The following is a 27914-nucleotide window of genomic DNA, read 5'->3' as shown; positions in this document are numbered from 1 at the left end:
TTCATTAAAAAAAAAAAAAAATGAAATAAGTAGCGTTTGCTGTGCGTTGAAACATACATATAATATAAATGAGTATCTGATTGCTCTATTTTAAGCCTTTATTAAACATACGTGTACCAAAATATTCTAACGTTGGTTCAATTCTCAGTATCTTCGTGTCATCGTATTCACTTAGAGTGAAGTTTATTTAAATGAGGTAAAATCTTTTAATATTTACGAAAATGACATAGGGTCTATAACACATACAATAACGAATGATACACGGAAATATACAGAGACTGTCCAAGTTTCAGACATACTGTTACAAATATACGTATACGATGTGCCTTCTTTTCGTCACTCGACACACGTCTAGTTTGCCCACACGGACTTAAGCGTATTTCTACTAGTGGTCATAAATAAAGCTGTAATGCGATCACCCAAAGTTGTTGGTAGTGGAGACACATACATTGTGTCTTTCACATGACCGCAAAGGAAAAAAATCACAAATTGTTAGGTGGGGAGATCTAGGAGGGTATAGGAAAGAAGCTAAGTCATCTTCAGCTCATCGCCCAATCCATCGGCGTGGGAGTCCTTTGTTTATGTAGCAAGGCACTTCAATGTGCCAATAGGACGGTGTCCGATCAAGTTCAGATATAAAGTTATTAGAATTCTCTTTCACTGGTGGAAACAACCGCAATTTAGTATTAGCCCTAGAATCATACTATAGCTTCATTTACAAAGGGATATGGTATGATGCGTGTAGGGCGAACTAGATTACCACATAGATGTGTATCATGTGACGAAAGGAAGCCATATCGAACATTTGTAACAGTATGTAAGAAACTTGGACAATCTCTGTATATTTTCCTGTATGATTCGTTATATATGATACACATTTCTTAATATAACCTTTTCAAACCCGATGAATCATTTATAATCACCCTAAGTGCAAGATGCAATACGTAAATAAACGATAATGCAGCCGTTTCTGAAGAATAAGGATTCAGGTGCACATCACAAAGACGAGAAAGGAATGAATTTAATTTGTAGGATTTCCCTTTGTCTTCGTGCTTTTGCCTGGTAGCTTTATACTGCTTTCTTCCTGACACCAGCCCCAAAAAAAACCTGAGATACTTCGAAACGATTGTAGATAATTTGGATAATGTACGTTTTTTTTCTTTTTTTCACGAAACACAAATGATTTAAGTAATAGATTCTATATACATCGTGTCCATAAAAATACTATCATATTTTAAAGTGGTATTACATCTGTTTGGATAATCATATTTAAATGAAATTGGTCACATTTGAAAGGAAAACTCAAATATTTGCCAACAATGGACAACAATGTCAATAATGGACGTTATCAAACACAGAAAAAGTAAATTCACTCGTATTTACTTTGTGATTAGTCGATATTGGTTCATTGTTGGATATTTAGCAGGCAGTTGCTGTTTCTGCTGTTGGTCACTTGGGAAGCGTTTATGTTTCTGTACTGTTATGCCGTAATGTGCTAACGTAAATTTATTTTCTTTCGTTGTTATTAAAGCACAAGTTTTAAGGAGTTATGGAGATCCCACAAGAACAAGTTGCAGAGTCTGGTGCAGGTTCATCGTGTTTTTAGGCGAAGGTTTCAACATCAGTCTCCTACACACATCAATTTTGAAGTGGTACTCTGATTTTGTGGATCGTGGCAAGTTTGTATTAATGCTGCCATCCAGTCCATTCATCAGATATGTTGGAGCGTGTGTGTGAATGGGGATATCGTTTTGATGTCTGTATCGCCACTCATGGGGTTCTCATTCAATGTCTATGAGGCACAGTAAAAAATATTTTGAGTTTTTCTTTCAAATGTGACCAACTTCACTTAAATACGATTATCCATGGCGACCTAATACCATTTGAAAGTATAATAGTATTTTTATGGATACGCTGTATATTAATTTCGTTATTTCATCCAGTACAGTGGGTTTCATGAAGCAATGGAAAGAGCCAAGGTATGAGATAAGTATTGGAAAAGTAAATTGTCGTTTCTTTTTTTACAGTACTCCCGTTCGATCTCAGGCTATCTGAAATTCTTTACTCCATACCACATCTGTTGGTTTTCCCGACACACTTTTTTTTTTTCCAATCTGTTATCGTTCCATCCATTACTCTGTCATTGTCCATTTACATTTATCGTGATATCTTATAGCTCACAAGACAAAAGTGGTTAACAAGTGTAATTTATTTTTATGAAATATCACGGTCCAATTGAATATGTAATTTTTTTTTAGGGTTGCTTCTTCTTCGAAGGTGGTGCCATTATTGGTCATCAGTTTATCCTTGAGATTCCTCAGCCGACTGTGTTATATGTGACTATTGGACCTTTGAACACTGACTTTCCCTCATCAGACATTGAATCTCATGCCATAGTACGAAATGATACTCCTTTGCCACCACGAATTGATACTCCTGCCCTCATAACAAAGGATCATGATGCGGGGCATAGATCAGTAGTATGTTTCTCTGATCTACGCTGTTCAGAGGTAAGTTTATGAGCAGTATCAGTAGTTTCTTTTCTTTTCTTTTTTTTTTTTTAATTTTGAGGAAAGGGTGTTATAAAATAAGTATTTTTTTTTTAAATATAATTATAAAATTGTTAAATTTTAGAGATCAATAAGAATTTGGTTGATAGAAAATATTTTGTTGATTCACTTGCTATACGTGTCATACCAAATTAAAAATGTTGTCTAAACGTATTATATGTTAGACAACGGTTACTGAGACATTTTTGTTTTCTGTGTTAGACATTAATAGTTCCCTGTGTTTCTTGGAACTTCAAAATATATTCGCCGTGGAGTCAATACCCCACTACTGTTCAGAAGAGGAAGAGTTGTGCTGTTAATAAAGATTTGGTGAACACATGGCAATTACATACAAAAGCGCATAGTTACCCCAAACATATTGTTTGCGCAATAACTTTAGAACAAGTTGTAATTGGGCTCTGTCTTGGCTATCTGGTTAGCGTACGCGCCTTTGGTGTGGGAGACACGATAAGCTGTAGGTCCGCTAAAACTCAAACCAAATCAAACGAGTGGTTGCAAGATTTTATATAATCGAGAAAAACTGGCGATCTCCTGGAATATAATATCAAGTACAACTGCGTTTAGCTTTGTCTATTCCTTGGAAAGCAGTTCAGAAAAGGACACCTTTTTGTTAAATTCTTATTTTTGCGATGACTATAGGAAGAATTTCCTGTTCAAGATCGATTATACGAAGTAATTCCTTTAAAATAAGTTTTCTACAATATTAATAGCCTTTAACGAAAATAAAAAAAGTCTAAAAATCAAACACATAGCAATCGATAAATTTCATTAAGTAGAACAATATGATATGCGTCAGAGTAAAAGCTCATGCGTAGTTTGCGAAAAAATTGATTAAAACAAATTATCTTGTAAACCTAAAAATTGATGCTGAACGAAAATCACGCCGTCTGTTAAGGTAAGACTAAAGTGAAGCATAGGCTCATATCATTATGGTACTACCAACACGAAAGTGCGTGGTACAGTTAATGAGATATAGCTCGAAATTATAATTAACATTTAAAATTTAATTTCTTTTTAACTAAAATATCGTCTAAAGATAAGATATAGATTCGGTGTGCAGAATAACCGAATGTCATGTTCAAGGGTAAGTTCTGATGCGTATTCTCCAAGAAAATCGACAAAAACGAAATGACATTAATAAGCATTTTATTCGTTGCTAATAATAATTGATAATTTTACTCGAACAGATTGTTTATAGTTATATTTTATGTATTCTATGTGTATTTTATGTATTCTCGTCCTCCTAACAGTTACGAACGTCCTACCGTAGCATCTTGCCACATTCGGTTTTTTCACCAATGTTCGCGTATCTTTTCCAAAACTAGAAACCATGGATAAAAATTTACAGAGTAATAAGAATTCCGTAATGTATGTAGATAGAATTACATAATATCCACCATTTTGAATAATTACAAAGTACTCAAAATTATTAGAACTATCTGCAGAGTAACTCAGTTGAACATAAATAAATATTAGGCTTCGAACTATTTGGTACATTTAAAAGCAAAAGAAAATCGCGTATTCATAAAACAATTACACAGAAAGTCCTGGATATTCTACAACATTTATCAAAATAAATAAATAAAAAAAAAAGAATAAATGTGAAACATATGAGAGTCAATAAATTTCGTTGAGCCCAACAAAATGATATGAGTAAGTATAAATCCTCATGCATAGTTTTCAAGAAAATCAATAAAAGTTGTTTCTTTTTCGTAAATCTAAGTACGTATGCTGTATGTTAAATTGAAAACGATGATGGAGTGTACACTAGTCAATAATTTCATTATGATAGTAGCAAGCTGACAATATTGTAAGGTTCTACGTGTTTTCACACCATGCTGGATGTAACCATGTGTTTCTATACCACGTGCTACAAATAAAACACCCCAAAGACGACATCCACGAAGAGGACATCGTCCGCTATCGCCAACAGTCGGCAAATGATGGAGATCAACGAAGGTAGCTGGTATTTTAGGATAAAAGAGGAGAGCACACCACAGAAAACATCAATCTCGCCTGATTAATCAACCCACCAACTCTCTAAGACGCCTGGTCGTTGAGCTCTTTCTACCTTTCTAAGACGTACGGTCATTGAGAGGCATCTGCCCAATATGCCCTAAGAGGCCTGGTCATTGGGCTTCTTTGAACTTCATCAACAAACCTGCAGATAATTAGAGGAACTTGTATTTATTTGTAGTATTTTGTATTCAAGAGGAAAGCTTTTATATTAAAAGGTGATGAGGAAGTTCAGACTCCCATGTACCGTCTTTTAGCTCTACCCTAAAAGACAGAAAACGTTACAATATACAGTATAGTTAATGTAATATAGCACAAAAGTATGATCTATTCTTAAATATTCATTTTTCTTTCACTATGATATTGTCCAACTATACAGCATATCAAACGATATATCACTTTGAGGTGAACAAAGTGACATACTTAAAGGTAAATTATCATGCGCAGTTTTCTAGAAAATCATCAGTAACGAATGTTTATGACGCTACAATATATTGTTCATTGCCAATCTAATGCATTTGATAGTTCATATTCTGCTGGAAAAGATTTTCTATTGTTACTTTATCTACTGTACCAGAAAAATATGAACCGTTTGTATGTATTGTTGTTTTATTTCTCCTAAACACTGACATACATCTACTTGTAAATTAGAGAGTATTGAATTTGTTGACGTGTGCGAAAACTATTGATAGTCATACACCTGTATTGTCATTCGTACAAAAATGAGTTTCATCCACTTTCATTATCTTATCGTTCACTTGCATATGCCATGCATCATCATCATCTTATAGTAGAGAATATAATTGAGAGACATTTTCATTTTCTTTAATGTAAAAAATATTACAGTTACTTGCAACCTATTCCAATTGCGACTCATTTTTGAAGATCGTGCACTTATATTATCATGTAATAGTGCCCAGTTAAAGATTTTTTTCATCTTTTCTGCTTTTAAGTTTTTAAGAAAGACTAGCCTTCCACTAATTGTAGACTACACCCCTAGACCCTCGCATTTGCTCAGCCTACAGTTTCGCACTTCTCATATCCCTAATATACTAGCATTTCTCTAATCTTACGGGGTTTCGATATATGGTCATCTTTTTATAACATTTGCTGCTCCCATCCTGTTTTCTTCCCTTCTAAAAGAAACAAAAAAATCGTTGAGACATATCTTTAATTATTCTAAATGAAAAGTCTAATTTTATGTCTTTAACCTTAAGGGGATTCGAGATATGGCAAACTTATTTTAACAATTGTGACCCTGACCATTTTCTTCACGCTTTCTTTCTTCCCTTGTACGGGAAATATCAAAGAAAGATAAAACACGGAGCTCTGTGGTTTTCCTGCCCGCTTAGCTTGCCTAGAGCACTGAGAATTTCTAAACCACTCCACCTAGCTTACCTGGAGCTCTTTGGTTTTCTCGGCCTAAGAACACCTATTTACCCAAACTATATAGAGAACTTTGTATTGGTTTTAGGACCACACTTATAGTGGCTTTGTGTTATATATAACAGGAATTTTATAATAAAGAGGTTGTGGGAGACAATCCAATCCCGTATGCTCAATTGATCTACCTACTACCTTATCAAGGTAACTTTACATGATAGAAGCGTCAGAATAAATCCGCACTTATTGAATTAGACACTCCCCTACCGATCTTTCTTTTTATTAACCAAAAAATGGACTTAGAAAGTATTAGGTATGTCCAATAGACTGTGCTTTTTGTTTCTTTTCTCTTAAAACATATAAATGTTAGAGCTTTATGTCACCCACTAGATCAGGCAAAAATACTTATATAGATAATACAATAAAAATGACCAAACAGGTTTTAGACCATTATTTAACATCCCGCGTTTAACGAAATATTCCGGACACATTACCAAAGATCCTGATCATTTCTTTATGTTATTTCATCTTCTGACATTATTTCAGTCTTGGACTGCAGAGAAAAGGAAAGAGTTACTTGCCATGTATTTACAGGACGTTGTTTTAGACTTAGTACTTCAAAGACACACAATCATTTGGATAACCTCACATATGAACAATTGAAGAATAAGTTGATAAAACTCAGTCGTCCCAAATGACCGACCTATGTGGCGGCACTCGAAATTTACCAAATCCAATATGGTGAAAATGAACGATTTTTACGAAAATTAAGAGCAGTAAGACAGGTGATGCCTCAGGCGACCGAGAAATAGAAAGTTCGTTATTTATCCTTTGGACTAAAGAAGAATTTTGTGTAAAAGATCGCATTAGATTAACTGAACCTCATCATTTCAATGTTACTGAATATTGGCCAGTGACGATAAAGGAGGATATTTATTTCGGAATCTGAGTTTCAGAATCAGCCAATGAAGTTGAGATCTCGAAATTTGGTGGGTTATGGAAAGTTTGTGGTGCATCGCAATGTTCATGTAACTGCGTATCAACAACTCCAGCAGTGTGAATTGCTGCACTATGTAATTTTCTGTAAGACAAAGAACATGCTACTCTAATTTGTCAACTCACCTACGACCTATTAACAAGAATATAATTTTGAACGATGAGCTACTGTTAGTTGTACAAAGCTTCTAAATTTCTACAAATAACCAACTTAAGAATAAAAATACATTGTTTTAAATGTGACGGGTCCCAAGTCAAACATTCTTAGCTGTGTATGGTTACATGCTTTTATATCTTTTCTTTCTCTATTTATTTTTGATTACTTATATTTGTTGCTGTTATTTTAAATATTTTCAGTGTTTATGTTTAGCATCTTCTCTTAGGGCACTTACCACATACTACAAGAAGTTCCAGCTGGGAGATATCGTCTGATACCGTTTACTTCTGGTTGTCACTTTAAACAAAGGACTTCAAACCTAACTTACGAGTACCAGCTAGTCGAGTCAGATGAGCAAAATCGCCTTGTGCTGTCACATGCGTTTAGGTAATTATTGCTGTATTTCTGAATATAACAAAGCTTATCCAGAGAAACGAATTTGCCTAAAATACAAACATACATCTCTCAATCACTCTGGTGATTTCACCAGTTTGCTTAGAAGTAGAGGCTGGATAAAATTTTCAGCAAAACTGTCTATCGTTCTTGTGCAAATTTTATTGTATATACTGTGATTTCATAGCATGTAGAAAGCATACAACTTTAGAACTTTGTGAATTATAACATACTACAGTAACCATTTTTTTTTCAAGTCGTTGTAATCGTTAGGTAGTCTCAAATATCCATGTTATTTATTTATTTATATTCAAAATATTTCTCGGTAGTACAAATATTTAAATCTTACTTATCAACCAACATTCAGTGAGAGTGAATAAAAGTATAACAGTTATTGTGTAAAGTTTCATCTTTCCATTTCAGAGAAGTGCTTGAAAAAATTTACCATCAAGTAGACTTGGATGATAATGGGCTTCTAAGTAGGCAGGAATTTAATCTTTTTAACTGGCGTACATCTGGAGAAGAAGTACAGGATGATGAGTGGCAAGTTGTTGAAGGTAAGCAAATGAAATACAAAATTAATTCAAAATATGCTATTGTAAAACCAATGTATAAATAGCGATGTAATTTTACGTATATATTACTTTTTGATGTTTTTGTTAAGGTCTGTGTACAACCTATTTTCAAGGAACTTAAAAGAGTTCGTTGCTGAATTCCTTATACTTGTATGTGTCTTTTGTTTGCGAATTTTCAATTTTGATCCCTCCATTCGATAGAGTATCAAAAGCTGTGTGAAAGAAGTGATGGAATTTTTCATGTCACTCTTATTGTTCCCGAGATATTGGCCAAAAAAGGTTCGGATTTCTGGAGATTAAAGGAGCCATATCTCAGGAACCATAAGTCATAAAGAGATTATATTTTGCGAATTTTTCAATGTTGAGCCCTCCATTTTGAGCACGTGTCTTCGTAAAAAACATATCGTAGAACGTTTTAACAGAACTCTTAAACAGAACATGTGGAAAAATTTAGTACCCAAGCAAATTATAAATGAATATATATATTACAAAAACTGTTTAATGAGTATAATAACAAAGTACCAGGTAATCATAAAATAAATATTGCTATTTAGAGAACTCTGGAGACGTAACCTCTCGACAGAACGCAACCAAGCTTGGTAGCAGTATATTTGGGAAATGCAGAAACGATTGGTGTAGAAAACAAAATCAGTTCCAATTTTCACTACCAGAGGTAACTGTGGCGCTGTACAACGCCAAGTAAGTGCAGCGTAGAAATAAAACGACACTAGCGATGCTAAATGATAAGAAAGACTGTAATTACCTCTCCTATGGGTCTCGTGGCTTTGTGTGCTACTAACACCCCGTGGGCAGTAGCGGACGTACGGGACGGATGTTGGGCTAAAGCTCCCCTTAAAATTCCGGGATGTCTTGAAAACCAAACGAAGTATATGTTAGTCTTTCTTATGCTCATAAGCATCGTTTCTCCCCCACCTCAAATTCTAGGATTTCTAATAAACAAAGTCCCTTGTGGAGAAACCCCTCCCAAAATGTCGTTCCACCACTGTCCGTGGTTTACATGGCGAGGAATACACGGTACAAAGTATCGTTCTTGACAAGTATTTGGTGCATATTCGAGTTGGCAACGTTGTACGTTATCAACAGCTAGTACGAGCGTCTCATGAGTCACGTGAGGCAATGATTGCAAGTTGCATCCTAGCAAGTTGCAAGCTCCAGTTAACATCTCTAATCGTATTCGTGGCGTGCTTCAAGCAGTAGTTTAGCAGACTGTTTGTGTTACTGGTGAACCAGCAGTTTGAAAGTAGTGAGGGAGGACATTGTCGCTGTTGTACGTATTATTTTCATTGCGAGGAGTCAGTGATTCAAGGGAAGTGCAGCAATGCCCCGCGTTTGTAAAAATTTGGTGGACAGTGTATGCTATATATGTGCGGACGTGATTTGTGGTTCCAGGAAGCGGCCATTGACTACTGCAGTGCGAAGGGCATATTTACTGTACTTTGGATGTCGTGTTGGAGACCAGGATAAATCATGGGCTTCCCACGTTTGTTGTACGAGTTGTTCATCTACTCTCAATGCCTGGATGCATGGGAAGAACGTTTCCATGCGCTTTGCTGTGCCCGCTGTTTGGCGTGAACCAACAAACCATAGTACAGACTACTACTTTTGCATGCTACCCTGCTTGAAGAAAGGTATAAATACGAAGAAGAAGAGGAAGATCGAATACCCAGTGATACCATCTGACATTCGTCCAGTGGCCCATGGTGAATTATTGCCTGTTCCCGTTCCCCCGGCTACCTTCCGACGGTGATACAGAGAATGAAAGTGAAGGTGAACCTGCTCCATATACCAGTGACACTAATCCTTCATTTGAGCCGAAAACCAACTATCCTGAACCACATCGACTCACACAAGCGGAGCGTCATGACCTGATTAGAGATTTGGAACTGCCAAAGAATAAAACTGTACTCTTAGCATCTAGGTTACAGCAGTGAAACCTTCTGGAGGATACAGTTAGGGTATCAACTCTACGCGATCGTCAAAAAGATCTTGCAAAATATTTCTGCTGCACCGATGAGTTAGTATTTTGCAATGATGTTCCAGGTTTGATGCAGAAACTAAAGATTCCATACAAAGTAGAAGATTGGAGACTTTATAGACGCCTCCAAAACAAACCTTAAGGCTGTGCTCCTGTACAACAGTAAGGAGATATCAGCATCAATCCCTGTTGCTTATGCACCTCTAGGTAAAGAATGTTATCCCATGTTGGAACTCCTTCTGGATGTTATAAAATATCGTGAACACAAGTGGTTAGTTTGTGGTGATTTTAAGGTGATCGCAATTTTGCTTGGTCTACAGGGTGGCTATACAAAGTACAGTTGTTACATATGTGAGTGGGATAGTCGTGCAAAGAATGTCCATTACATCAAAAGGAATGGCCGCAACGAACAGCTTTGTTGCCAGGCGGAAAAAAAAAAAAAAAAAAATTTCAAATGTACCTGTCGTGAACTCACAAAGCATTGTGCTACCACCATTGCACATCAAACTTGGGCTGATGAAGGCATTTGTGAAGGCCGTGAACAGGAATGAACGTGCATTGGCATACTTGTGCCAAAAGTTTCCGCGTCTAAGTACAGAAAAAAAATAATAAGCAGGGAGCATGTATTGGTCCGCAAAAACGCAAGCTATTGCAAGACGAGGTGTTTGAATCTATTCTCAGTGCTGATGAGCTCCATGCATGGCATTATTTCCGCAGTGCTTGTACCAGATTCTTGGGCAACCACTCAGCCGAAAATTACAAAGAATTAGTAGAAGAATTGCTATCTGCCTACGATAAACTTGGGTGCAATATGTCACTCAAAATGCACTTCCTCCATTCCCATCTTGATGTCTTTCCAGTGAATTTGGATCTTTCAGTGACGAGCAAGGGGAGCGATTTCATCAGAACATTTCTGCGATGGAACAACATTACAAAGGAAAGGGGTCAGTTTCAATGTTAACGGATTTCTGCTGGATGATTCCAAGAGATGCTCCAGATGTTCCTCACAAGAAACAAGCAAAGAAAAGGCGTGTTTAAAACAAATACTTTAGGTAACTTTTACCAATACAGTTCTTGTCCTGTAGCGCTATATGCAAAATGTTAAGAGTGCTATTACACCGATAGTGTGCCAGGAGGACGTTATATTTTCGATATTCATATTCAGTGTCCAAACATTTATAAGAGACAGCTATTTTTATTTCCGTAATTATGTTAATGTTTGTTACTTTTACTTTTACAGTTTTATTATCATAGCGTTATATGCAAAATGTAAATTGTGTAATTAGTACTAAATATGAATTCGGAACACGTATTAATTGTGTTTTTCGTGTTCAGCGCCCAAAAAATTATAAGGGACAGATATTGCTATTTACGTAATCATTTCAAAGTTTGGCGACTTTTACCTTTACAATTTCATTATTATAGCGTTATATATAGCATGTAAATTGTGTAATTACAAGTAAATCTTAGAAATTTTAGCCAGGAGCACATTTTTATTGCCAGTTTCGTGTTCAGCGCCATTCAATAAAGGATGACCATTTACATTTCTGTAAAAAATTCACTGTTGCACAGTGTAATCTCTTCCTTTCTATTTCTAATCATTGTCTTTGTATTTTAAAGAAATTATCTTTCGAAAAAGATAAAAATAATATGTATTCTCGATTTTCCTTTAGGATAGGTGTCACATCACGACAAAGTTTTCTTAGTACGTCAATTCTCTTTCATGAAAGGTGGAAGGGTTCGTTCATTTGCAAGACTTGTTTGCATTGCTGTAGTTCAGTTGAGGAGACGTTTCAAAAGTTAAATTTTCGAACGCTTTTCCTTTGAAGTCTTTCGGTTAACACTTTGGCTTAACAATTCTGCTGGCAAAAGAAATAGCAGAACTAAGGGCTAGATGCGTCAATCCCAATGGGTTTTGTAAAGTAGTCAAAACAAAAGGCAACACTTCAACGTTAAAGAAAACTAGTATTGTAGGTCCCTTCGACCTTCGTAAGTCGAAGATGCCTTCTGCTTTATTTCAACAGGTGCATTTCATATACTAATAGTTATTTGCTGATACTGCTTGGTTTGTTTGGAAATGGAATGCGTACATACGCATTTCGTTCGAATTGCTCTCGACTTTACCGAAACAATGAACTATCTTAACTTCGTTCAGCAGAGAGGATGCTCCGTTCAGGAAGGACACTCCTCTGCTTTTCTTATACTCAGTGAGTAGCATATTAATAGCACACAGTATATGATAGTAGTTACGGTGTTTGAAAGCTTTATATTGATGAAATAAACTGCAAGAAATACAAAAGTTCTATAACTGATGTTAGATATCATGTTTCTTAAAAACATTTGTCAAACTAGCTACATGCTTTTTTAGGTGTTTATATCTCATATAGTATGTCCCGACCAGCGAACAAGTGTAGACAGCCGATTTTGTAACTAACATTTGTATTGTACGTGTTACCAACCGGTTAATTTGTGATTACTCTTATCTCAGTTCTTATTGTCCTGTTTGTAATAAACCACTTCATGCATATGTTCAAGTTAAGTCACAGTTTCGAAAGTTTCCGGAGTTATTTCCAGAATATTTTAAGTCATTGCAAAAAATATATACATTCCCGGTAATTATTTAGTACTAACTTGCGAATAAATTGACCTCAGTGTTGTATAGCCACGAACATGAGTAAGTATAGAGATTGGACCCATAAGAAATAAAGACTCGTACTTCTTCTTATTTATGTTTGTGACTACAAAGAATTAGATTCTTTCTGTGGCAAAGAAAACTAAATTAAAAGTGGTCAATTCATCTCTTTCCAAAGTTATTGACTAGAGGACGTGTAGGGTGTGTGTTATCCCAGTGCTCAGAGATAGCAGTGATTAAACAATTGGTCGGGAATCGCTTCTTACACTAACTCACGAAGAAGATGGATGCTAATGTTAAAAAGTAAGTTCAGCATTTTAAAATAAATAATAATGATAACTAAAAAAGAAAGTCTTTTACCGTATGTAACTCATTTTAGTACTTTACTTGAAATAAATATCATAGCTGGTTAAAGAACATTTCCCTTTGATTGAATTCTGTCTGTGGATAATAATACACGGATTTTCAGAAAGGCGGTCGAAGGCAGGTTCTCTTAAACAAGACAGCACATTTGATATGTGTAAACTATAGGCACCTTGTGCTTTTAGGCTAAAATCAGTCCTTTCAAATCAGACGGGATAAAAAAGATGTTCAATAGAGAAACGTGTTACCATTATTATGTCTGTAAACGGAGACTCAAAGATAACACTAGACTCCCAAGTTTCAAAATTATACTGTGTGAAAACAGTTAGTGGAATTAATGATAGAACCAGAGATAAATTCAGAGGGAGTCCAGGGAGAAATTCTGTTCTCATAAGTGAAAGTTATGAAGGGACCGTTTGTATCCCGAGTGGTGTAACTCTAAAATTGAAATATTCCAGGAGAGAACTTTGAACTTCAATAGCTTAAGTAAATCGCATCAAAACAATATTATTTACCATCAGCACTAGAAAATAAAGTTGATATCTATGTTTTTGGTTGCAACCCTAAAAGAAATGTGAATTTTTCACGAGATATTGAACTTCAAAGTTCTCTCGTAAAATATCTCTATTTTAGAGTTGTACCACATGGCATCCAAGCGGTCCATATGCTGAGACAATGATACTTACCTTACACCACCCATACACTCGTGTTTTATGAAATACTTTTCTTCCAACTCTTCCAAAGGGCTCGATTTCGATAATCTTAAAAGATGCACTCTAATCAAATTTTGCCCGAAAGGCAAGCTTTCCAATCTCATAATCCTTTTAAAAGTACAGGGGAAAATTCTTCACCACCCTTTCCTCCCAATGGGTTCAGATACCTTAAATTTTTTTTTATTTTATTTATTTATTTTTTTTTTTATAGTTCCACGGACATTTCCTTTAGGCTAAAAAGAGACGGATGATAAACGAAAGTGTATGATTGTAAAATTTAACTTTTCTTGCTCTCTCACCGGGAACCGAACCCAGGATTACATGCATCAAAGGCACACTTGCCAGCCACTGAACTTAACATTTCTGGAGTGAAAACTTATTTGAATTCTCCCCTAACTGAAACGAGAAGAAAACTTTTGTAAACCGATGAACATAGATTTAAAGCATATATACAATCATCGTAAAAGTTTGTTGAGTCTTAACCTCAACTTAGATATTCTGCAATTCTCTAAACCACTGCTTTGCAACCTTTGTCGTATGACGACACCCTATTAGTACACACAAATTTACTGTTTACACGACACCAGGTGCCCACCCATAGAAATTTTTATTAGGGGGACCCAAAGTTGATAGATTGAAGATGTCCGGACGGGGTGAACGCAGATACAACACAATTATATTATTATTATTATTATTATTACTAAAAAAATGAAAAAAAACGATGTTTTGAGAGAGTTCGGACTCGGCCACTCCTAGTGTGCGCGTTCCTGTTTTTTTTTTTTTTTACATTAAACACTCTGGTTTAGGACAGACACACTTCAAGATACAGCAGGTAAAACCCATTTTTTTAATATTTCTCGTTATACAGTCTGAGTTTTGTGTTCTTACCACTTAAGAACAGGGACTTCTGGTGGTATCATTGAATGTTATTATCAGTGTTGCCAGATGTGAAGATTAAAAAGTATCAAGGTTGTAGTCCAAAAGTAGCGGATTTGAACTATTGGCAGTCCAAACATAAAGATGAATTATTTTGCAGCTGTACAGGTTTACTAATTCTTATCGATTTAATGGAAACACCTGGAGTTGAAAATCGGTCAGTTTCCTGGGTTGACAACGGTCAGGCGATGACCGTAATTTTGGACTGTTAGCTGTAGTGTGCTAGGGCGAACTTCTTACTACGTCACGAGCAGTAGAACTGCAGTGTGCATTGAACTGAACAAATGGTGATAGTATAAAATGGCCGACCTTTCTAATTTCCAAGGACACATAATTGCTTAAGTCAGTTTTGTGACTCCGAAATATACTTTACAACGTTTACAGTGTACTCTTTCACTGTTATTCTTCACTTCTTTAATTAATTTGCTAAATTCCTTATCTGAGAGCCTTTTGTAAGTTTTTTATTGTAACCACTTATTTATTACATTAATATGGATTATACAGTAACACGACAAGTTTGCAATGTTCATGATTACTACAAGTATTAGACCTAGTCATTGACTGAGACAGCAGAATGGTTAGTGATACTGCAACAGTGTAAAGTTAACAAAAGTCTAGTGTTGTCAGATTTGTAATTAAAAAGTACTAAAACAAGAATTGGCGCACTATCGAACATGGTATTTTTAGTAAAACTATTGTTAACTGTAAAAGAATATTCAACAAACAAAAGTTTTATTGTATTATATAAAACTAATAATCTGTGATTCCATATATGAAAACAAGAAAGTAGAGCATTCTTAAGAGTTGTAGGTTACAAATAATTAAAAGTAGCCCAAATGTAGCGTGTCGCTCAATTTGAAATTTTGGTAGCCAGGGCACTTAAAAAATCGCCCAATCTGGGATCCTGGTTACTATCACAAAATTGTAGATCACCATGTCGATCACGCTGTTATTGCGCTGAATGAAAATTAATTAGGATATTTATTATTGTTTTATCAAGAGTTATTCATTCGTTTATTTTTATTTATTTATTTATAATTTTTTTAAATGGCTATTCCTAACCTAGAAAGTTCTGCTCTAAATTATCAACCCTAAATTAATCTATTAGTCATTGACTCGTCATTCTTGCCTTTTATAGGTTGCTCCTGTTTTATAGGTTGCTCCTGAAATGGAATAATTTTTATACAATCTGCTTAATAGACGGTAGGAGCTCATTGAGTTGTCAGTTGTGCTCTGTTGTTCTTGCATTGGTAATTTCCATGCATATATTTGCTATTTAGAATACGTCTCCATTACTTTAGGAATGGAGAACCACTTCTACATTCAATAACAACTATATAATTTGTGGCGTTCTTTATTAGGCGCAAGCAGATAATAACATAGCGCAAACAGGCTACTTATAATATCTAAACTGTGACTTGGAAAAACCGTTGAATACACTGCAGTAGTAACACTATTCTCTCCTCTGTTTCACCGCGTTCTCCCAGTAACTGAGGTAAGCACAACACTAGCGTCCCTAGCCAAAATCAGCACCACTGTTCTGGTCAGGTAATACTTGTTTTCTTCTAATGTGTACATGTTTTGTTGGTGTATTCTTGTTGAAACACAGTTAAAGTTTGTAAAAATAATACAGTTGGAGTGAAAATTCCAAAATGTATTTGAAGTTGCACATTCACTTCCAACTCAATGTAAATAATCAGTTTTACATATGTGAAAAAATACTATATATATATATTTGCAGAAAACTTTGAGCTTCGGGATGGGCAGCTGACAAAAACTGGCTTCATGAACCTACATCAAATGGAGGTAGAGGATAGCAATGGCGATACTGATGAATTGTGGGTTGCATTGAATGCCATGGGATTCAACAAAGGTCTAATTCAGGATGAAGCCTACCCGTTTTTGTAAGTATGGAGTTTCGAATTTACTATGTATATAAGTCCCGGGAAGGGTCTTCCCGTTCTTCAAAGTATTTCGATACCTGCCCTGAATCATAACATAGAGTATCTGATATCTTCCACCGTCTATTGGTGATTTCCATGTATACCTTCTTCTCTTGTGCTGATTGAATCAAGTGTTCCCAATTACTAGTAAATTCTGTCTACAGAAATTGACCAGTCCCTCTCCCCTTTCATTTCTTTCACCTAAACCGTATTTGTCTTCGACAGTACCTTCCTGTTTCTCTCCCACAGCTGCATTGAAATCTTCCATTACAATTATGCATGCACCCTCTTGTCCCTGTCTATAATTTCTCCTAATTTTCCTCTACTTCTTCAGTTCTATGCGAAGTCGTCGGTGCATATGTCTGTATTACTACTAGATTCTCTTTTCTATTTTTTTTCCCCTTTAACATTATGACTCTATCATCAACACATTCTACTTTCACTACCTTCTGTTTTAAGCGCTTACCAAGAATTATTCCTACAGCTTTATGATCATGTTTCATTACCTGAGTAAAACATCCTATATCCTTCGGTATTGAACACCCAATTGCCTTCCTATCCAACTTCACAAACTCCTACCAAATCTAGATTATTTTGTTTCATTTCTTTAAAATTTTGTAACTTCTGTCCCTGTGACATGGTACGTACGTTCCATGTCTTTATCGTAAACAACCTTATAATGAGGGCACATGTCATTTCTCCTGAAAAGGTCAACAAGAGTTAGTTTCAGAATAAATATTTCATTAATTACCTTTGTAACATGGCGCAAGTCATTCCTCCTGATGTTCACAAGAAGTGTAAGAGTACAGATTGCGATCAGAGATAATAGTCACAATAATAAACAAAAGAAAATTTTTCAAAATCACGCAGTAATTGTGAAAAACTAAGAAGCGTTTTCGAGAATTACAGTCCACATCATAAGCTTTAGTAAGTGTGAAATAGAAGGTGCAGATCACTAAAATAAACTTTCTCGCTCTCACTTCTTAAATTCAATTATATGCTGTAGTTATTACGAAACCGTTGATTTGCGAAATGTAAACAAAAATATAATAGTTGCTTTCGGAAAACTGTCTCAAAGAGTACACCTCCAAGAGCAGACTACCTCTTGTGGATTTTTTCATGAGGAATTATTCATGCCATATTGTAGACTTGTTAGAGAAATGTTTATTCATGACATATGAAAAATTGCCTGAGTTGTTTTTGAAAAAATCCCAATCATCTTAGGAAAAATTCACCCCAAGAGTAAACTACCTTTTGAGATTTTTTGAATGGGGTATAATTTATATCATATTGTATGCTTCTTAATGGATTTGTTTATTTATTTATGAAATATGAACAAAATTGCCTGAGTTGTTGTAGAGAAAATCATCCGGGAGAATCTCACCCTTAAAAGTGAATTTCCCTCTGTGAATCTTTTAATGAAAAGTGATTATCATATTGTACTTTTCTTAATGGAACATTTATTTATGAAATATGAACAAGATTTACTGAATCATTTTTGAGAAAATCGTTCTGGAAAAACACATCCTAAAGAGTAAACTGCATCTTGTGTTTGTGTATGTGTTTTAGACTTCGAAACTATGCTATGTCGGAAGTCTTATAGTATGGCTCTGTCCGTCCATTGTCTGTCTTAACAGACAAAAACGACACGAGATAGCAAGAAGCAGTTTTTTGCAGTCGATTTATCATTGCAAGGGAACATACAATCATCATCTGCAACTCACTACGGAAATCTGAAGTAGTTGAAATTTAGTAATACTTCTGGTTTCAAGAGTGATTTCCATGGAGATATGGAAAAGCGTTTTATTGAAATCGACTTAGCGCCCCAAAAATAATTAAATTTCCTCCATTAACCTTCTATTCAAACCAGAAGTGGTACAAATCAACCATTTCCGGTTTCATCACTGATCTCCATAGACCAAAAATGATAAAATATCGAGAAGCTGTTTCTTGCAATCGATTCAGCGTCCCAAGATAGCCCTTTATTCAGTCAGTTTCGGTTTCAACGTTGATTCCTTAGGGGCCATGAAATGTGTAAATCCGTCCACCTGTCAAATTAGATTTTTTTTCACTATCCTCCTGCCGTTGCTTGAAAGTGAAAATTTAAAAATTAGACGGTAAAAACATGTGGAAAGATAAACGGATAAAAAAGGTGATCGAAACTGCGATACAACTTCACGTCACAGAACACTATGGAAATGATCCCTCATTGTGGTTCATTAATGATGTTTCATTTCCATAGTTTGTGTGACGTGAAGTTGTGCCGTTTCTTCAAATCACTCTTTTATTCCTTCATCTTTCCACATGTTTTTCACATGCTTTTAATTTTTAACCTTTTTCAGATTTATTGAAACTTATGATGAGGACCGTAATCTTCGAAAACATTTCTTACTTTTTTTTTTTATGATTATTGGGATAAGTATGAAGCATTTTATTTTCTTTACTATTGTTCACAAAATATAGTTTATTCTTAATGGTGTTTTTGTTTGGGGAGGGGGGGAATTTTCACAAAAAAAATATTCAGGTGATTTTATTCATAGTTTTTAAATAAATACTTCACTAACTACCTTATAACATGGAGTAAGTAGTTTCTGTTGATTGAAGTTCACAAGGAATAGTTTTTTCTTCCGAGTGAGTTTCTTCGGACGATTTTCCGAACAACTCAGATAATTTTATTCATATTTCGTAAACGTTTTAATAACAATCTTACAATATGGTATAAATAACTTATGAAAAAGCCCGTGGAGTAGTTTACCCGAGGGCGTGCAACATTCATTAATTTAGATCTAGTTTCGTCCCCTCTGCATCAGTGACGACGCTAGAGGGGTAGCAAGGAAGCTATTGCTCCCCCGGTGTATCCTCTGTCCCCCCACTGCCCGCCTCCCAAACATGTATAATAAGGGTAGATAAAGTAATATAAAGCTATGATTTTCGGCATACAAACAATAGTTCCGCCCACCCAAGAAATTAAGGCTGGCGTTGTCTCTCTCTCTCTCTCTCTCTCTCTCTCTCTCTCTCTCTCTCTCTCTCTCTCTCTCTCTCCCTCTCCCTCTCTCTCTCTCTCTCTCTCTCTCTCTCTCTCACACACACACACACACATACACACACACACACACTATATATATATGGTTCTTAATATTATGTCTAATAGCACTGTCAAGTTGTCGACATCATGTTATTCTAAGTCACTTAATTCTAATACCGCATTCATGTAAAGTTCTAAATTTTAGTGCTTCGCTATTTTTTGTTTTAAATAACTTAAGTCACCAAAGCCGATATTGGTGGAAGTACCATCTCTCTCAGAAGAACAGCAAACACGGAAAGCAGAATAAGAGATCCTGTGCTTCACATCCACAAACACATCATAATTATCATGCACAGGAATATTGAACTTTCTTATAACTCCCCTGCCTTCACATTATTTGCCGACTTGAATCAAGTCTATGAGTAGATTTGCTCTGCCATTATTTGTAATTTTCAGTTTCTCTTTGAGAATAAAATGAGAGAAATTTATGCTTTTAAGAATCTGATCACGATTTGTATCGCTTTTTGCCACGAACTTCCATGTCAACAAGAAAAATAATCTGAAAGTCACCACCCAAGGTTTCAAGTAAACAAAGAACAGAAATCGTTCTCACAAACTAATTGAAAATATTCATAACGTAAGTTTCAGGCGTAAACGCACTCCAATACCATAGATTAAGCCAGTATCTGTGTTAATACACTACTTCAAGTTTCATATTGAAAAAAAGAAAATCCCGTTTGACTAGAAATTCTCACCTACACTTGTCAACACTGACTGTAGAAAGCATGGCAGGTGAAAATTGATTCTTTTCTGGGTTTGAGGAAACACGGGTTCTTTTGAAAGAAAAAAAAAAACGACCCATATGGTTATTTTCGGGTTTAATTTTTTTTTCGAAATATTTCAATGCCTTTGGAGTAAAAGTGTTAAAATGTGATTTATATTTCAAGATTGTTATTGTCAGAATTAACAACTATTTTCTATTCGCTACTGTTTTGAAGAAAATGACCACCATTTTGAAATTTTACATTGGATCGCCGAGAAAAACTATACAGTAAATTTAGAATGTCTCGTGCTTCTACCTTCAAAATTTCAACTTACAAGTCCGAAAATCGCATCCTGTAGCGTGGATGCCCGCTGTTTTGAAAAATGGCCGCCATTTTGAAATTTCACGCTGGATCGTCGCCAAAATACATACTACTAATTCAGAGAGTCTATTGCTTCTACTCTGAAAATTTCAACTTAAAAAAAAAAAAAAAACGAAAATTGCGCTTTGTAGCGTGGATGCCCGCTATTTTGAAAAATGGCCGCCATTTTGAAATTTTACGCTGGATCATCGCCAAAATACATACTACTAATTCAGAGAGTCTATTGCTTCTACTCTGAAAATTTCAACTTAAAAAAACCGAAAATTGCGCTTTGTAGCGTGGATACCCGCTGGTTTGGAAAAAAAAAGAAAGAAAAAAAAAAGCCCCCCATTTTGAAATTTTACGTTGGTATGCCACCAAAATCTATACAAGAAATTTAGGATGTCTCGTGCTTGTATCCAGAAAATTTAAACTTAACGAAAGTTGTACCCTGTAGTGTGTGTGGTACAGGCAGACAAACGAACAAATGTAGATCGAGTCATTCCAGGAGCCTCAGCGATGTTCGCCAAATATAAATATCAAATATATTAATTTAAAACAAAAATACAATTCATGTTCTATAAAATAAATGTTCCAAAATGTCTCATATGAAATAAATATTTTCCAGTGTAAAATAAATGATGTTATTATTGAAGTTCACTTCCGATACTTTGTGCGTTCAATTACGGGAATTTCCTGAGCACTTGTTGTAATACGGTTCTTTCCCGAAAATTAATTTAAAACCATTAACAAAGATACAGTAATTCATCTATATATATAAAAGAGAACGCACAAATCCTTTGTGAACTCATCACGCTAATACGGCTGAACCAATTTCTTTCATTTTTGGGGGGTTGTTAGGATTTGGACCCTAGATGGTTTTTATCATATCACTTTAATTTTTAATTACCAGTGTCTTGAGATAATTGACCATTCAAGTGTCCATACGTACAAATCCTTTGTTATTAGTTCATCATAGGTAAAAATAAACGTATTTATATGCAACCCGCATGACCATGTGACTCGGCGGGTTAACATAAATGACAGGCGCTATAATTTTAACATTTACTGCAATTTGAAAGCGAAAAAGTAAAAATTATCTAAGTAACAAAGTTTATTGCGTTCCGGGGTGACCGCAGCGAAGCGGGGTGAACGCTGCTAGTATTTTATAAAGTAAATGTTTCAAAACGTCTTAAATGAAATTAAATATATTCCAGCGTAAAATATAGTTTTACTAGCATCAATTACCCGCTTCGCTGGGTTAAATTAAGAAAATATAGTAATATGTTTCGTTAGTCAGTCATTTTTTACTATTACTAAAGCGCTCCTTGATATTGGTCATTTTGATTATATCTATACCTAGGTATATCTCTATCTATATATCCCCCTCCCCTCCCACAATTTTTGCGGGGCTGAAGTTGGATTTAAATTAGTGCTGTCGAATTTTTGTGACATTTATGGTTTTCGCTTTTTGAGAAAACTGGTTTTCTGAAAACCGAAAACAAAACCGAAACCGCAAAAGTGGTTTTCAAAACCAAAAACGAAAATGTGGTTTTGGAAACCGAAACCGCAAAAGCGGATTTCCAAACGGAAACCGCAAAAGCTCTTTTCGAAAGGGGAAGCTGCCCGAAACCGTGTTTGCGGTTTTATAAGCGAAACCATGTTTCTCTTTTCCAAAGCAGAAACAATGTTTGCTGTTCTTAATTACACCTTTTAACAATTGTGAAAGCATCTATCAATCGAGACAATTATGTTGATTTATGTGTGTGTTTTAACTTTTTTTTTTATTTGCTCCAAGACTATTATTGTAATATGTGCAGCACTGTGCGAAAGGGATAGTTCGATGGTTGTACAAGTCACAGCTAAATTAGGATTGTCATATTTTAAAATCAGAAAAGTGGCTGGGGGTGGGGTTCTAAACCGTAAGTACTGATGTGAACTTGTGTGTTACAAATACTGACCTCGGATCCTTTGCACTTTTTTAAAAGTATTTCTTTGATGGCATTTCCAATGTACTTTTTGGCTGCAGGGAAGCAAACTGGACCCAACCTGATTTTTATATATTTTGTAAAGTAGACCACGAGGAACACGAATCTGAAGGAATTTTGACATTCCGAATTTCGGAACTCGAGATATTCGAATATAAAGTGCCCACGGAAGCAGAAAGGACCCCATTTGATTTTTATATATTTTGTAAACTAGACCAAAATGGACAGTGATCTGAAGGAATTTTGACATTACGAGTTCCCGAACTCGAGATACTAGAACTCATGCAGTAGTTTTATATAGTATGTATAAAAGTAACGAAGAAAGTTCTGTCGATTTTTGACCTATCACCTTAGAGCATCGATATGTCACCTAAGACGCACGTGGAAGATCAAAAATAGTACCCATCAGTATCAGCGACCTTCTGCCAACCTTCTGGATGGGCATGGTTTCCTTCGCGGTAGAACTTGGTTTGCCGTGAAGCGAAGAAGGTATCAAGTGCATTTTGCACCTCTACTACGGAGTTGAAACGGAGTCCTCTAAGGTGAGTGTCTAAGGAATAGAACAGGTGATAACCGGACGATGCAATGTCCGGGGAGTATGTCAGATGCAATAGTGTTTCCCATCTAAGGCGTAGAATGATGTCCCGGGTCATTCTAGCCATGTGGGGCTTAGCGTTGTCCGGTAACGGGAGAACCCCTTAGCGATTGAGAAGTGCTGTCTCCAGGGTTTTGAGTTTTTCTTGAACACAGCTCAACTGCCGACAGTAGACAGTTGTATTGATGTTCTGTTCTGACCAGCTGGTAGCAGTTCCCGATGCACGATGTCGCGAGCAGTCCACCAAACACACAGGAGGACTTTCTACTGCATTGTTGGTTTCAGCTGTTTTGGAACCGGTTCATGGGATTTTAACCAATGATGACGACGCCGTGGAGCTTCGTACAGGACCCACTTCTCATCACATGTCAACATCCTGTCCAGAAATGGCTCCTTCCTCAGACGAGACAGCAAAGAAACAGGGTGTCTGGCCTCGTAGCCTTCTGGTCCGGAATCAAATCATGTGGGACCCATAGACCCAATTTGTAGTGCTTCCCAAGTTGATGGAGGTGCTGCCGAATGGTTTCTCCACTCACATTGAATGTGAGCCCCAGTTCCTCACATGTCTCTCCACTATTCGCCTCAATTGCTACCTGAAGATCTTCATTTTGTACATATGTTGGTCTTCCGGCACGTGGTGCGTCTTGCGTGAGTGTTTCATCACCGTCCTTAAACTTGCTAAACAGCCCTTGCACTGTCTGCGTAATCACGACACACTCACGAAAGGCCTGAGATATCTTCCGCCCCGCTGCAGTGGCGTTTGACCCAAGTTTGAACTCTTACAACATACACGCCTTTATGACGCTCTGTGGAGGTTCCATATTCACTCTGTTCTTACACAAGTTCACGTTGTAACTGAACTGCCACAACCAGGTACAATGTTGGATGTACCCACACCAGCAACTGACCTTCGCCTTATCTCCACCCGCATTCAACTCACGATTTGAGGGCCAATTGAACACAGACATCCACAAGAAGCGACAGAACATTTTTGGTTACCTTTACATATCTCACTAAAAATTAGGTGGGGTCCAGTTTACTTTCATGGTCACTTTATATTCGAATATCTCGAGTTCAGAAATTCAGAATGTCAAAATTCCTTCAGATTCGTGTTCCTCGTGGTCTAGTTTACAAAATGTATAAAAATCAGGTGGGGTCCAGTTTGCTTCCGTGGTCACTTTATATTCGAATATCTCGAGTTCCGAAATTCGGAATGTCAAAATTCCTTCAGATTCATGTTCCTCGTAGTCTAATTTACAAAATATATAAAAATCAGGTGGGGTCCAGTTTGCTTCCCTGCAGCCTACTTTTCAAACGAAACTGAGTTTTCCAAAGTGTACATTTTGCTTCAAACTGAGTTCTACCCTGGCTAAGAAACGTAAATTCGCTTCTATACGAGTCTTTAAAGTTACACTTGAAATTGTCATTCGACATTCTTGTAGCTTATGAAGGCATGAATAATTCAAGTATGTTTGTCACAACATCTACAAACGAATATTCAATCGTATAGAACCACCAATACATTACATTAAAAACACACGAACTACACAAAGAAAACCATTGTGCATTAGAGCAGATAACTTATTAGGAAATGGCCCTGCAGACGCGCACTGGTCAGATAGCCCACAGCCTGAGCCTGAGCGCGAGTCCAAATTTAACTCAATCGCGATTGAGATTGTCGGTTTACGTTGAATATACCAACACTTTATCAACTGAGTCGTCTTAGATTGTTCTCCAACCCCAAAAAGCGGATGGTTTTTCGTGATTAAGATACGTTTAAGCGGGGGACGAATATAGAACCTGAAAATCGGGTGGTACCCGCTAAAATCCGGTAATATGGCAACAATAAGCTAAATAGAAAATAAGGTATATATCCCTATTTAAGATCACTACACATGCAACTCATGAAATTCAATTTGAAACTGAGACTGAGATCTTTTATATTATTATTAATCTTTCGCCTTGTTTTTAAAAATAGTACTGCCACTCTTTCTTTAGTTAACATAAAAGCATCACCTCCATTTCTTTAAAAAGAAAACGAAAAGAAAGAAAGAAAGAAAATCTAGATCGCAATAAACAATTTTATTCTCGATTTGTTGCCACTATGATAAATGTGAATGTGTTGACTGGATTTTGCATGTGTTGACTGGTTTCTTATCGCAAGTCCCAGACACTGCAATAGTTTATACGTGAAGGAAACAACGATCATATTTTATTCTGTACCTTTGTACTTCCCAATAACGATAGCCGTGCCTCTTTGTGAGAAATTGCAACTTTTTATTATTATTATTATTATTATTATTATTATTATTCTGCCAATTCTAAAAGTATACTCAAGAAGAATTTCTCTACACTTTTAAGACATTTTATGAAAATATACCTTCTTTCCCCTCTGCAAATTTTGAGCATTTTTTCCCTATCTGAGGGAAATTTCCCTCCACCTGGCAACTGTGAGCCGAAGTGGGGAAAGATTCTTTGCTGTTTTCTCGTCGTTACTTGATATTAGTGCTGTCGAATTTTTGTGGCATTTGCGGTTTTCGGTTTTGAGAATACCGGATTTCTGAAAACCGAAACCGCAAAAGCGGTTTTCAAAACCGACATTTCAGTTTTATGAAATTTCACTTTTTTTCAAAAACCGGTTTTCGGTTTTTCAAAAACCGATTTCGACAGCACTAATTTGAATAACATCAGAAGTGTCACTGTTTATCTCAGCGACCTCTTAAACTATAGATTCGACGCTGATATCGGTCATTTTCGATCATTTGTAAATAGCTGTCCCCTCCTTTACGTTACATCGTCAAAGTGATATGACAAAAATCATCTCATGTTCGAACTTCATCTAGGTTGAAAATTTGATCGAGATCGGTCCGGTGGTTCAAGAGTTATTAAGTTTTATTTATTTATTTTTTGTATGTCCCCCTACTCCCCCTCCCCTAAGTTCTTCCGTCAAAGTGAATAGTTAAAAATACTCCCAGGCCAAAACCGCATCTACGTTGAAAATTTAATCGAGATCGTCGAGCGGTTCCAGAGATTAAGAGTCACAAACATAGTCACTTTCAATTTTATAATATAGATTGTTGAAGTATTCACTTCTAATGCTTTGTGCGTTCAGTTGCGGGAATTTCCCGAGGACTTCTCTCACGACGGGTTTTTCCCGAAACTGTAGCTTTCTTTACTGTACATCGATACTTCTACTAGTACGGAAGTTTGAATTCAGCACATGAAGTAGTATGCGTTAGGTAGTTTTCAGAACTCCAAGCATTAAGCTTCTTAAATTTGACAAGAATTTTTAAGCTATTGCTGGTGTTAATTCTGCAGAATGCTTATTTGATGAGTAGCAAGAAATGACTGAACTAAACTCTTGTTGTTGGAAAATCAAATTTTACTGAAGAATACTTCTGTTACCAACAAACGTAAGAAATAATACTAACACTTACCGGCACCTATGGCCTTAAATCCATCAAACGAATGAGGAAAACGTCCCTTGGCGTCGCCGAGTCGGCGATCACACTATTCACGGAAAGTATTTCCTAAAATATAAAATTGCATATTTTACTTCAAATAGGCTATTAAGCATAATCCATACGTTAATTCGTTCTATAGTTATCTCAAGCTAAGGTGTGTGTTTTTGTTCATTCAGTGCATTCAGAACTTTATAAAGGTCTTATGCTGAATGTTGTTGTATACATTAACGTGAAAACATCTAATTCGCCCAAGAAAAGTTCAAAATTTGATAAAAATCACTTTCAATGTGATCACCTTAGTTGTACAGCGGTGGACACTTCTAAATGGTACAGCCATATGGAGATTTACGGCTAAGGTGTACCATTTAGAAGTGTCCACCGCTGTACTAATAATATGCTACCAACAAGAATTTTAGGAATGATCCAAAAAATAGATCAAAAGATTGCAATCTTAGCCAATAATTGGATGTTGGGTCAGGAGCCACAAAATTTTTGAACGGCCTGTAGATAAATCGAGTTTCCGTATATTTTACAGAATAAGCACATCATACAGAGTTAAGTGGTAGTTTTGGTTTCGCTGCACTATATGTAGTTCTCCAGATATAAGGCGTACAAGAAAATATTTGATTGAATGAAATATATTGTATTTTTTGGATCAGGAACCACAAAAATTTTGAGTGGTTCCTAAATCGAGATTTCATATTTTTTGCGGAATAAGCACATCATACTGAGTTAAGTGGTAGTTTTGGTTTGGCTACACTATATGTAGTTCTCCAGATATAAGGCCTACAAGAAAATTTCTGTCTGAAATATATTGGATCTTTTGATCCAAAGAGCTCAAAAACCCAGGTGGGTTTTAAGGTGTTTTTTCTTCAGAGGGGTCCAACCCGAGGGCTGGGCCCACTTGAGCAAACCCTGATTTTTCTCCAACGTACTACAATCGCACATGCATGGAATCGTTCACACAAGTTAGCAGATGCGAATAGCTTGCATTGAAACGTATTGACTTCCTTATTGTCTCTGTTCCACTCAGATACCTAGAACG

The 27914-nt window shown here is 36.1% G+C and overlaps 1 protein-coding gene across 1 annotated transcript in view; it reads left to right on the top strand.

Annotated features, from left to right (window-relative positions):
- Window positions 1–27914, top strand: part of LOC145688478 (EF-hand calcium-binding domain-containing protein 7-like) — a 110962-nt gene that overhangs the window by 59212 nt on the left and 23836 nt on the right. The window contains exons 6-9 of the mRNA XM_081762764.1: window positions 2259–2510; window positions 7349–7509; window positions 7939–8072; window positions 16472–16634. Of these exons, the coding sequence (XP_081618890.1) occupies window positions 2259–2510; window positions 7349–7509; window positions 7939–8072; window positions 16472–16634 (710 nt within the window). The remainder of the gene's footprint in view (window positions 1–2258; window positions 2511–7348; window positions 7510–7938; window positions 8073–16471; window positions 16635–27914) is intronic.

This window comes from Thermobia domestica, chromosome 6 (genome assembly GCF_964235325.1).
Source record: "Thermobia domestica chromosome 6, izTheDome1.hap1.1, whole genome shotgun sequence".
Classification (NCBI taxonomy): domain Eukaryota; kingdom Metazoa; phylum Arthropoda; class Insecta; order Zygentoma; family Lepismatidae; genus Thermobia; species Thermobia domestica.
The sequence above is the reverse complement of the archived record's forward strand: the minus strand, read 5'-3'. Positions and strand labels throughout refer to the sequence as shown.